The 12,790-nt window shown below is 49.3% G+C and overlaps 1 protein-coding gene across 1 annotated transcript in view; it reads right to left on the bottom strand.

Moving 5' to 3' along the window:
• SLC4A5 (solute carrier family 4 member 5) overlaps positions 1-12,790 on the bottom strand; it is a 98,240-nt gene that overhangs the window by 2,469 nt on the left and 82,981 nt on the right. The window contains exons 15-22 of the mRNA XM_031949192.1: positions 11,214-11,485; positions 6,290-6,351; positions 4,703-4,903; positions 3,498-3,611; positions 3,239-3,400; positions 2,540-2,718; positions 850-922; positions 357-425 (exon numbers count right to left, since the gene is read on the bottom strand). Coding sequence (XP_031805052.1) covers positions 357-425; positions 850-922; positions 2,540-2,718; positions 3,239-3,400; positions 3,498-3,611; positions 4,703-4,903; positions 6,290-6,351; positions 11,214-11,485 — 1,132 coding nt within the window. The remainder of the gene's footprint in view (positions 1-356; positions 426-849; positions 923-2,539; positions 2,719-3,238; positions 3,401-3,497; positions 3,612-4,702; positions 4,904-6,289; positions 6,352-11,213; positions 11,486-12,790) is intronic.

Here is a 12,790-nt window from a genome sequence, read left to right as displayed (position 1 = left end):
GGGACGTCCGAGTGAAGCCCCCAGGAGGGCTGCCCGCCCGGGACGTCGAAGCCCCCAGGAGGGCTGCCCGCCCGGGACGTCCGAGTGAAGCCCCCAGGAGGGCTGCCCGCCCGGGACGTCGGAGTGAAGCCCCCAGGAGGGCTGCCCGCCCGGGACGTCCGAGTGAAGCCCCCAGGAGGGCTGCCCGCCCGGGACGTCGGAGTGAACGCAGGGACCTCGGGGGAACTCTTCCTTTAGGCACAGGTGCCGCATGTTTCCAGGGAAAGCCCCGGCAGCTGTGGCCGGGTGGTCAGTGACAGGCCGCTGCGGGGCATTCTGGGTGAGGGGCATTCTGGGTACGGGGCAGGGAGCTTTACCTGGATACCGTTCAGAGAGGCCACACCCATGTAGAGAAAGACTCCATAGAGCACCGGCATGGGGATGTACTGAGAAGAGAGCAGGGAAGGACAGCTCTGGGGGGGGGTGCTCCCTAGCTCCGCACCCCCCTCCCTCCCTCCCCTTCTACCCCCTCGGTCACGAAACCTCCGAGCCCCTCTGAAGAGGAATCCTGTCTGCCATCACCTTACGGGGAACCCCCTCCCTCCCCGGGGATCGGCGTCACTGCGGGGCCCACAGCTGCCTCCCTGCGAAGTCTGGTCTATTGGCCTGAAAAAGCAGACTCCCCCGCCCTTTTTCATCGCATCCACGGAAGACAGGACGTGGGATTAAGTGGGGACCTGCAGCAGCTCAGCTCTGCGGCTGCTGCTACTGGGTACTCCCCTGAAGCTTTGTTGGGGTCCTCTACAGGCTGTCACCCAGGAAGGCCTTCCCTGGCTCACCCAGGCCCTTGGTGGGGTGGGGGAACCTCACCTTCAGGATGGGAGCCAGAAACACAGAGATCCCCGTCAGGATGAACACGATGATCCCTGTTACTCTCTGCTCCCTGGCAAGGAAGACATGATTGGCAAAATCAGGGGGAAGCTCAAGGGCACCCCCCCGCCATGATCATGTGAGATGTAGCCAGAGGCTGTTTTTGCTCCTTTTGGTAACCTGGGCACTTGGCACACAGTAGGAACTTAATAAATGCTTGTTGATTGACTGGCCTGCTTCTTCCTTGGGGTGCCTGGGCCTGCCTCTCCAGCCTCACCACCCAGTTGGCACTCCCTCCCCCCATGGGGCCCCCATTCTTCTCAATGGAGCGGCCTCATGGCGTACAGCCTGAGCTCAGCACAGAGGACAAAGCCCCGGCAGCCATTGTGTACTGCACTGATCACTGAGCTGTGCAGATTATCTACGGGAGAAATCTCAAAGACCGGAATTAGAGGTTGGAAGGTGGAGACTGGAACAAAAGGGGATTCAGGCTATTTTAGCCAAAATAACACATGATCCTGCAGTCGTGCAGGGGAGTCTCCAAATGTGGCCAGGCCACGGTCACACTAAGCGCAGGTGATTTTGCTCAGGGTCCCCACGGCCCTCCCAGCCTGGGAGAATCTGCCCATCTACCCCATAGACGGATTCAAGCTCCTCTCTGTCACAATATTTCAGGAAATAGATAAATAAATGACACTCACTGAACTATTTGGGAGCACTCTCACAGCCCTGCTAATCATCTTATGTCTGGGTATTTTATCAGTAGATGTGTTTTTGGTCAATGGTCAAAGGATTTTGCACTCCTCCAGGGAAGGGATTGTTATTTGGACCGTTGTACCCCTAGAGCCTGCTATGTTACTAGACACATAATAGGTGCTTGTTGGTTGATGGGGAGACAGGTAGCTTAACTGAGGAGAAGGTGATCCGTGTTGTGGGCAGGTAGAATCTGTCTGATTTCAGAGGACAGATAACATTTCCAGCAAGCTCCACAGAGATGGGAGATGGGAGCCAGGGATGATGTGATTCGAGCTGGCGGGAGAAGGTCTCTGGTGTGTGTGGGGAGAGGGAGGAGAAGGGAAACGAGGTGATCCTATGCTGGAGGCTGGAAAGTCAGAAATCAGCTTGTCCAGAGGGTGATTTGAAAGAGCTTTTTCCTCTTACATGAACTGATGCTGAGTGAAATGAGCAGGACCAGCAGATCATTGTACACTTCAACAACAATACTATATGATGATCAATTCTGATGGACGTGGCCTTCTTCAACAATGAGATGAACCAAATCAGTTCCAATTGATCAGTGATGAACAGAACCAGCTACGCCCAGCAAAAGAACTCTGGGAAATGAGTGTGGACCATAACATAGCATTTGCACTCCTGTTGTCTGCTTGTATTTTTATTTTCCTTAGATTATTTTTACCTTCTTTCTAAATCCGATTTTTCTTATGCAGGAAGATAACAGTATAAATATATGCACATATATTGGATTTAACATATACTTTGACATATTTAACATGTACTGGACTACCTGCCATCTAAGGAAGAGGGTGAGGAAAAGAGGGGAAAAGTTGGAACAGAAGGTTTTGCAAGGGAAAATGATGAAAAATTACCCATATGTATGTCTTGTAAAAAAAAAAAAACTATTTTAAAAAAAAGAATGAAAAAGTAGGGGGGAAAAAAGAGCTTCTCCTACCTCACCCCCAGGAACTGTGGCTGCTCCCCAGGGGCGCTGGTCTCTGTCTCCATCTTGAGGCTGTCGATGTGGGCTATGGAAATGACGGTGGCAGCCACGTACCAGGGCAGGCCCATGAAGGAGCACACGCCCATGAGGATGCCCACCCAGAACAGGTCCAGGTGGTAGCCTGCGGCCTTCTGGAGATGGAGAAGGGATCCCATCAGCAGGGACTGCCCATGCGGGGGCCATGACCCGGCAGTAGAGTGGCGGGACAGCTCGGACAGACCAGAGCTTCTCTGCTTTCCTTGGCCCATCCAGCCTCTGTCTCCCCCTATACCCTCAGCCTCCCACTACAACCCTTCCCTCAATTTGTTCTCTAATAACGTTTTAGTAGAATCTCACAGGTTCTCTAAGTATATCATCATATCATCAGCAAAGAGTGATAATTTGGTTTCCTCATCACCTACTCTAATTCCTTTAATCTCTTTCTCAACTCTTATTGCCACATCTAGCATTTCTAATACAATATTGAATAGTAACAGTGATAGTGGGCAATCTTGTTTCACTCCTGATCTTATTGGGAATGGTTCCGGTTTGTCCTCATTACATATGATGCTTACTGAGGGACAGCTCGGACAGACCTGAGCTTCTCTGCTTTCCTTGGCCCATCCAGCCTCTGCCTCCCCCCATACCCTCAGCTTCCCACTACAACCCTACCCTCAATTTGTTCTCCTTGCGGTTCACGATGACTGCTGTGATCTGCTGATCCATGAAGATCAGGATGGTCACCAGAAGGGCAGGGAGGGCGCTGGCGGGATAAATCCACCAGGGGTTCTTCCCGAAGGGGAAGATGAACCAGCCTCGATCCACCCGCGTGGGCTACAGGGGAGGAGAAGCAGAAAGTTACTGGTCCCCACACTAGCACCCCCAGACCCAGCTCCCCTCCTCCCTTTGCCTTCAGAGACACTGGCATTACCTTAAAAGCGGTAGGCACCTGAAGCTTTGGAGTGTTGAGTCCAAAGAAGCTGTCCAGAGCCACAAAGACCAGAATGGACATGAAAATGGAGAAGTCACTGATGAGCTTCCGCAGCTGAGGAGAGAAGGCATGGGGGGGGGGGGAGAGAATGGGGAGGACATGGAGAGGGTGGAGAGTCAGGACCTGGACAGAAGGACTGGGGGATTTCTGGTCAGAGCAGCCTTTCCCACCCCTGAGCCCTCTCCTAGCATGTCAGATCAAGAGGAAAACAGTCCTGGCCCCGGGGAAGGCCTGGGCAAATCCTTCATCATTCATTGCCTGAGCAACATTGGGCAGGTCCGGCCTCAGCTTCCTCATCTGTAAAATTGCTGAGTTTGGAGTAAGTGACCATGAGATCTAGGTCTATGAGCTAGTGGAGTGAAAGTTGGACTAGGTGACTCTGCTTTAAATCTGCCATCTTTTATCTAAAACGAAATCTGAAGCCTCAAATTGCTCTGACCTGAAGATTATCTCCATGGCAAGTGAGTTGGGCCAACACTTAATTATGGATGAACAAGTTTTCCTAAAAAAGTTAAATAAGATGGCAGGAAAAAATGCTTCAGCAGCCTAAGAGAACCAAGTTTTCAAGAACAATAATGCTGCCTTTCTCCAGCCTTCCAAGCCAGCTTTGAGCACCATGAGGTAACTGACTGGTGTTTGGGGAACAAGCTTTGGGGACTCAAGCCTTGGTCTGAATCTGCAACCCCCCATTCTTCTGGTTCTGAGAGCACATCTGCTTTTCCTTCATACACCAGCCTGTCTTCCCCATCTTGTTGATTTTTGAAGCCCAAGGGTGCTTTATGTTTATCAAATGAAATTTAATTTGCTTAGCCTTTTTTCTATGTTGTTACCTGCGGAGGTGTTCTTGGAGCTGAATGTGCTCCTTCAGAAGGGAGCTGACCCTCAGGGCAGAGGTCAGGGGGATGCTCAGTCGCCTGCCTCATGAGCTATGAAAAACTCTCCTGGATTTTGCCTTCTTGACTCACCTCGCCCACCACGGTCAAAGACATAATGATGATTAGTGGTACTTTTGTCCTGGGTTTCCCATCTCTAAATAGAGTTCTTTTCACAGGGGCCATTGAGATTCACTTACAGACTACCAGCTTAAGTCTCCATGATGGAATCTAAAGGGTGAGGACTCCAGGAGGTACTGCTGGGCTTCTTACCGTGGTAGGGAAATAGCGGCTGAACTTGAACTTCTTCAGGGTCAGGGTCATGGAGTATGTCCCAAAAAAAAGGATGAAGGACATGAGGGCTAAATCCGGGACAAACCGACAGGAATTCCCCAGCAGGCTCCCTCCGTACCGTAGGCACTCCTTCTTGCTCAGCTGGGACCAGTCCAGAGCTGTCAGGTTAAGGGGATTGTCCTTGGGGTCCAAGCACAGAAGAGGGAATCAGACCTAGCCTGTTCCTAAAAACCCTTAAAGCAACATAGCCTGCCCGGACGCCCAGAAGGAACTATGGCTGAGAGCCTTCCGGTTCTGAAGGAACAGCATCCAATCCATTCCCATTTCTGTACAATCCTTCTCCAGCATCACTTACTTAGCAACTCAAGCCAGCTTTGTGAGGTTCAGAACTTGAACCGTGTCACTACCTTCCCCCAAATCTTCCAGTGGCTCCAACTCAATAAATCTCTGAGGTGGAAGGAAGGGAAGGGACTCGGGGATCATCCATCTGGCATGTACACATCAAGGTTCTTCTCTAATGCTTCCCTGTCCAAGGTCCTTAAGCTTCTATTGAAGCTTGCCAGTCAAGTGGAGATCCACTTTCCCTTCCCTCCTGGGGTAGCCAGCCCATTCACTCTTGGACAGCTCGACCTACCCTAAATGGAAACTTCTACCCATTACCTCAGATTATACCCTCTGGGCTTCATGAACTAATCAGTTGCAAGCATTTATTCTGCATCTACTCTGTTCCTGGTGCTGTCTTAATCCCTCTTCCTTGGGAAGACATCTTTCATGTCTGCCTTTCCTCCTGCCTTCTCCTTCTAACTAAATATCCCCAGGATTCTCAGAAAGCCTTCAACAGATGCTTGTTGATTGGATAATTTCTTCTGCAGATCCCTGTTATAAGAGGTTCTTGTCTGGTCTAGAACTTGTAAAGGTTTTTGACAAAATGGGGAACCCAAGAATCAGACACAAAACTGCAGATGCGACCAGATAAGGTGGGGGCTTGCACTTTCTGTGTTCTGTATACTGTCTCTCAAGGGGATCCCAAAGCACATTAGTTTTTTTTTTTTAAATTATCAGACTGTTAACTAATGGAGCAAGCCTTTAGGAAGCACCCTTATGGTATTAGGCACATCCTGAGCTAGGTTAAAAGAAACAAGTTTCTTCAAGTGGGATTAATATTTCTTATTTGACTTTCTCTGTTTCTCCTTCCATCTTTCTCGCTGTCTCTCTCTCACCTTCTCTCTCCTCTCTCTGTCTCTTCCTCCCTCCTTCTTTGTCTGCCTCCCCTTTTTGTCCTCCCTGTCTTTTTATCTCTGTCTCTCTCTCTCTCTCTCCCACCTTCTCTCTCCTCTCTGTGTCTCTTTCTCCCTCCTTCTTTGTCTGCCTCCCCTTTTTGTCCTCCCTATCTTTTTATCTTTGTCTCTCTCTCTCTCTCTCCCACCTTCTCTCTCCTCTCTCTGTCTCTTCCTCCCTCCTTCTTTGTCTGCCTCCCCTTTTTGTCCTCCCTATCTTTTTATCTCTGCCTTGCTCTCTTCCTGACCAAATCAGTCTATTCCATGAGGTAAAAACTAAACCACTTACCAGAGTAATATTAGTGTTGTTTGGAGCTGGTAGAGCTGAAGCATTGAACAGTGTTGTATTTGCTGTGGAAAATGAATTTGTGAGCAAGTCAGCGATTTCTGGAGGGCAGCTTTTCTATGTACACCCCCGTCCTTCCCAGAAGTCCCACCTCCCATGCTGTGGCCCTCTGGGACCAAGACTCCAAGGAGCCCCAACTGTCAGACCTGGGGGCTTTCTTTGCAGATCTTTCTGATCCTGACACAAGTATCGTGATAATAATATTGTTTAGAAGAGCTTATCTTTATACTGTTTGAAGGTTGGTGAAGTGCTTTATATGGATCTTGTCACTTTGGGGCTTGACTGGGGATCCCTGCCTTGCTCAGAAAATTGCAAGTGAAGTCACAGCTTTTCTTGCTGCATTTGATGAGCGCGGCTCATCTGTTATGGTGACTTTCTGCTGGATACTGAGACTGCTGTCAAAGCCTGGTCTGTCAGCAGCTGCTCTGTCTCCTGATTAGTGGGACACTGGGTGATTCCCGGGGGTCAGTGACCCTATTTCTGGACAGTGGGGCTGGTCATAGGTCCTGAAGACCATGGCACATGGTACCCCAGGGCAAGAAGTAGGGACTAGAGCATTGGATGGCAGAGAGAGAACTCAGCTGGGCAGAAGCCTTGGCTCTGCTATTTACTTGTATGGCTAAGTCCAGTATGTGTCTACACCTTGGTGTCCTGAGAAGTCAGGTGAGCCTGAGAGTATTAGTAGCCATGGGCTGGTTGGGAGGAAAAGTCTCTGTAAACTGTGAAGGCAAGTGATTAATCAGTTTGCTGCCCCAACTTTTGTCGGGGACACAGTCCCGTTTGGCTACGCCAAAGCCCCCTATGCTATCTTGGGAGCAGAAGACCCAGCCCTCAGCCTTGGGTCTTGGTTCTTCCACTTGTTAAATGTATGATCCTGGACCAGTCACCTGCCCTTGGGGATGAAGTTGTGGGAGAGTGGAAGGAATCTTGAGGATGTGGGTATGCAGTCTGGCTCTGCTGGAGATTTGGGGTGAACCTTGCCTCCCAAAGGGCTTATTTCCTCATTTGGAAAAGGAGGGGGTGGATCTCTGAGATCCTGTAAGCTTGAAATAAGTGTCTTGAAGACTTTCCTGGTCTTGTTTTCCTCACTGTAAAATGGAAGTGATTTTATATTTGTTCTTCCTACCTCAGGGCTGGATGCAAGGGGCTCTCTAAAAACTGTTGAGGGACATGATGGGACTTCTGTTTTCATGGATCTAGGGGAGTCCCTGGGTAGGGAAACTTCTCTGAGTGGAGATGAGTCCCTTCTTTAGAGAGCTGCCCAGAACAGGAGGAGATAGGTGACTGGCTTAGGGTCACGTGGCCAGTGTGTGCTAGAGGCTGGGCTTGAAGCCCTGATGATATCCCAATGATATCCATGCTATAGATATCTGCAAACTGGGAAACCCTAGAGAGAGGGAGCCAGAATAATCACGAGGATTTTCCCATCTTTCCTGTCAAGAGCATCAAACCAAAAGGTTTTGAGCCACAAGTGACTTTGAGATCATTTAGAAAAAATATTTCATTTATAGAAGAGGAAATTGAGGAAACCTAAGGGACCCTCTCCTGTCAGCGGCAGAGAGGAGCCTTTTCTTGGGGAGAGCTAGACTGGGATGCCTATAATTTGACCGTGGCTGCAACAAGCTCTCTGAAAGTCTCCATTTTACCCATTCCCACTGATAGAAACTCAAGGCCAACATGGAGTTTATTTTCTATGTGGAAACTGAGGCTTGGAAAAACCAACACTGTTCTACCTGCCCTGGGCTGAGGCTCCCTCGGGGGCATTGTGGAAAGAGTGAGGAGAATGGCTGGGTACCACTGATGGGGACTGTCTCTCCATCACATCCTTATCAGCTTCTCTTCCTTTTGTCTTCCTCCTTCCTTGCTCTGTCTCTGAAACCTTTTCTCAGCATAGGGTTAGGAAGGGAGATCCCAGATCCCAGATCCCATCCCTTGTGCTTATCACTCCCTCACAAGACAAAGAATATATTGAAGGCAGCTCTCACAGTCAACCTCTGTCTGTCTGTCTGTCTGTCTGTCTCTCTCTGTCTCTGTCTCTCTGTCTCTGTGTCTCTCTCTGTCTCTGTCTCTGTCTCTCTCTCTGTCTCTCTCTCTCCCCCTCCTTTCCTCCTCCCTCTCTCTCTCTCTGTCTCTGTCTGTCTCTCTCTCTCTCTGTCTGTCTGTCTCTCTCTCTCCCCCTCCTTTCCTCCTCCCTCTTTCTCTCTCTGTCTCTCTGTCTCTGTCTGTCTGTCTGTCTGTCTCTCTCCCTCCCTCCCCCTATTTCCAATTTCTCTCTTTTCCTTTTATTTCCCTATCTCTCTCCATCCCCTATCCTTCTCTCCTCTGTACCTCTCCTCTCCTCCTGCACCTCTGTCTCTGTATCCTTTCTTCCCTTCCTCCTTCCCTCCCATTTCTCTCCTCTCTTTTCCCTTTTCCCCGCTCTGTCTCCCCATCCTTCTCTCCTGTCTATATCTCTCCCTTCTCCCCCTATTTCAGTGTCTCTTCCCTGCCTTTTTCTCTCCTCTGGAACTATGATTTCATCAGTGAGGGAGGGCAGGCTGGCAATTTGTAACTTCTAGTCTTGCAGAGTTCTCTGGAGAACTGAAACTTTACGGGACCCAAACCAGGATGTGCCAGGGTTGGGTCCTGAACACATACCTTTTTCTCACTTTTTTCTTCCTCCTCTCTTTTTCTCCTTTTCCCATATCTCAAGTCTCTCTATTTTCCCTAATGCCCCCCATGGACCCTGCTTAGAAGGATGACCCCTGAACTCGTCACAAGGATTGAAGCAAAAACTGGGGTCACAAGTCTTCCCTTTACCCTACGTATCTCCTATATTCATATGTCTCTCCCCCATTAGAATGTAAGTTCCAGGGCAGGGACTATTCTTGGCTTTTCTTGGCACCCCCAGCATTTACATGATGCAGGGCATGTAGTATGTGATTAATACGTGCTTGTTGACTTGACTTCTCCTTTCTGATCACACACCCTCCTTCCCCAGGCTTTTAGAACTGTTTGACCGCAAACTTTTTATCTTTCTTTTGCAGCAGGGAAAGGAAGGTGTGGAACTGAGGGGAAGGTGCTCTGGGGGAGTCTTGGCCGTGGTCTGGGCCCAACAGGGCCCAGCTGCTGCTGATTTCTGCACCCCTAAGATTTCTAAGATGTATAAGGATGACAGACATCCCTGACAAATGAGGAAGTAAAGCTAACAACTCCCTTTCATTACACCAGCTCCTCTGATACCCCCAATATTCCTGGGAGATAGGGTCTCCTTTAACCCCACTTAATAGATGAGGAAACTGAGGCTGAGACAGATGAAGCAGGATTTGAATTCAGGCTTTCTGTCTCCAAGCCTACACCTCCTTTCCAGAGATTTATTGCTACAGTTGTTATTTTGTACTTAGCAGAGTGCCTGGCACATAGTAGGTACTTAATAAGAATTGATTGATTAGGGAAATAGGATTTGGGGGAAATTAAGCCGGACTATCACCCTACTGCGCTCTATACTAGTGCTCGTAGCCCGATGAACTATGGAACCAGTGGATACCAGGCTACTGGCATCGAAGGCCAACCACTCCCTCAGTGTGGGAGATCTTCAGAGGAACGCTTGGGTCCTAACGACTAGGGAATTGGTCGTATCGCTTCCTCTGAATCCTAAGCAATATTCCCAGAGCCAGATCTTACTATGGCACATTCTGCTTCCTAATCAATAGGGATTTAGAGCATTTTTCCATATAATTATAGAAGCCTTTAATTTCATCATCTGAAAATTGTCTGTCCGTAGCCTTTGAGCACATCCTGCTTTGTGCAGTGATTGTCCAATCTATATGTCCCGTCTGTGTCGATGAAGGCCTTAGGTCTTTTCCAAAAAAACAAAAAACTATGTCAAGCTGAGGAGGAAAATATACCACAAACATGGATGGAGGGTGTTCCCGGTTTGCCTTGATACTCACTTGGGTTTGAAAGCAGCCAGACAGAAATGTGCAGCAAAATAAATAGGGTAGAAATCAGTTACAATAATAAAAAAGCCACAAGCAGAAAGAAAAAAGGTTCCCCAAAGAGAAGAGCCGGGCTCCTCAAGATGCTGACTTTTACTGGAGATCTGGAATATAGAGAAACTATCAGGCATGGGGGCTACGAAGACAGGAACGGGTTTTTGTGGGAAAAAACAGCCTCAGAATTTTCATCCTCTATCCCCCCAGTGGCAGGGAGATGGTATTATATAATGACAAGGAGCCTAGACTTGGGAGGGGAAGCATGGGGTTTGAGCCTGGCCCTAGAGGCCACTGGAAGGCTCTGTGACCCTCAGGCCCATCAGAATCCCAGAATTGGATGGAAAGCCTTCAACCCCTTCCTTTTACAGATGAGGAAACTGAGTCCAAGAGGACAGAAGAGGCACACAGGGAGGAGGCAGAGGGCCAGGATTTGAATCAAGGTCATTTAGTTTCCAGATCAGGCTTCTTGCTACCCCCTACACTTCTGGGCTTGGTTTCTGCATCTGTAAGATGGGAATTAGCAAGCTCTGTGATGCCCTCGCTCCCAGGGTCACCAGGAAGAAAGCCCTTCATTAAGATAATAGGTTCTTGGGTAGTGAAGCTGAACTTCTGCTTACATGTGCACACACACACACACACACACACACACACAAGTCCCCATGTTGCTTTGGGGCTTAGGTGCTTAGCTTTTTTTGCCCTGGGTGTCAGACACATGGAAAAGCCCAGAGTTCTCATTTATCTGAAATCTGCCCTTTCTGACCGAGTTCTACCGTGCGCCCTCTGACCTGTCTGGGAGGCTCAGAGCAGCCCCGCTTCGGCAGCTGCCCGTCAGGGAGGGCGGACGGGCGAGAAAGGGAAGCTCGGCGGCTCGGCCAAACTGCCTCATGGGTCACCTGTGTCCGGGGCCACGCACTCGCATTTGTACGTGGTGATGAGGTCGGGCTGGAAGTCCATGTTGATGGGGTAGTAACTGAAGGCACTGATCATCTTCTTGATGGCATCGTAGATGAAGATGAAGCTGATGAGGGTGGAGAAGCCTTCCTCGGTGAAGCGGGTGATGTACTTGATGATGAAGCTGGCGTCCGTGGCCACCAGGATGATGCACTGCAGGGCAGAGTGCAGACCGATCCAGAGGCGGAACTCCATGTAGTCGATGCCGTTACTCCTGGGAAGGCGCAAAGATAAGAGGCCTTGGAGCTGGGGGCAGCGCAGGTGGCCAAGGGCCTGAATATTCAAAGTACCGTCCCAGTCCCTGTGCAGTGATCACTGCTTGCCTCACCATGGCAGCAGCTGGACTGGGAGGGGGCGGCAGAATGGTGGCAGATATAGGGAAAGGGACCTAAGGCTTGCTGCGACCTGGAGCGTTTGGAGAAGGAAGAGTAGGGGAGAGAAGGGCAGACTATGTGAGGTGTCCTGAAAGATAACCACCATTCATCCATTCTTTGTAAGGGCACTTAGGGTGGTGCCGCAGATAGAATACCAGACTCGAAGTCAGAAAGACCTGAATTCAAATCCAGCCTCAGCCACTTCCTAGCAATTCACTTAACCTCTGTCTCCTCAGTCTCCTTAGCAATAAAATAGGGATAAAAATGGTCCCTTTTCCTCAAAGTTATTGTAAGGATCAAATGTGATAATTATTATAAAATACTTAGCGTGGTACCTGGCACCTAGTGCAATATAAATATTAGTTATCATTATTTTATTTATTTATTTTTGCTGAGGCAATTGGGGTTAAGTGACTTGCCCAGGGTCACACAGCCAGGAAGTGTTAAGTGAGGTCAAATTTGAACTCAGGTCCTCCTGACTTATGGGCTGCTGCGCCACCTAGCTGCCCCCTTTTTGTCTTTTTTTTAAATGTTAGTTATTACAATGACTATAAACAAGTAGAGAGGAAAAGGCTACAGAATCATAGCATTTTTCATTTTCATTTTTTTTTGAGTCATAGCATTTTAGCACTGGAAGGCTACTAAGTGTTTGATGTTAAGGGAGCCCAGGGACAAGGGATGATCCATGTTGTTAAGTTGGAATTTGATATAATTTTGCTGTTTTCACAAGGACAGAAATTGAGTCCAGGATTTCATTGTGGAAGAGGAAACTCTCTCCAGCAGTGCACGGTGGCACCTGCTCAGCAAGTGCAGCCTAACAGAGCTGTCTCGGGGATGGAGAGGTTATGTGATTGTCACCGAGTCGTCCAGCTGGCACATGTCAAAGGCAGAACCTTTACCCAGGTCTTTTGGACCTGTTGTCTTTGCATTTTCCACATTTTTACAATATAGTGCGATCATATTATTGTTGGAAGGAAATGCAGTGGTCATTTAGCTAGACTCTTTGCCTCTTGTAGGGCATCCCTAGCATCGGCCATCTGACCTCTGCTCGCGCCCTGAGCTTTCGCCCGGGACCGGCCCGGGTCCTCGGTCCTCGGCCCCTTCCTGCCCTCAGACGCCTTGGCAGACTCTGAGGCTGCCATGAC

This window comes from Sarcophilus harrisii, chromosome 2 (assembly GCF_902635505.1).
Source record: "Sarcophilus harrisii chromosome 2, mSarHar1.11, whole genome shotgun sequence".
NCBI classification, from domain to species: domain Eukaryota; kingdom Metazoa; phylum Chordata; class Mammalia; order Dasyuromorphia; family Dasyuridae; genus Sarcophilus; species Sarcophilus harrisii.
This window is presented reverse-complemented; position numbering and strand designations above follow the sequence as displayed.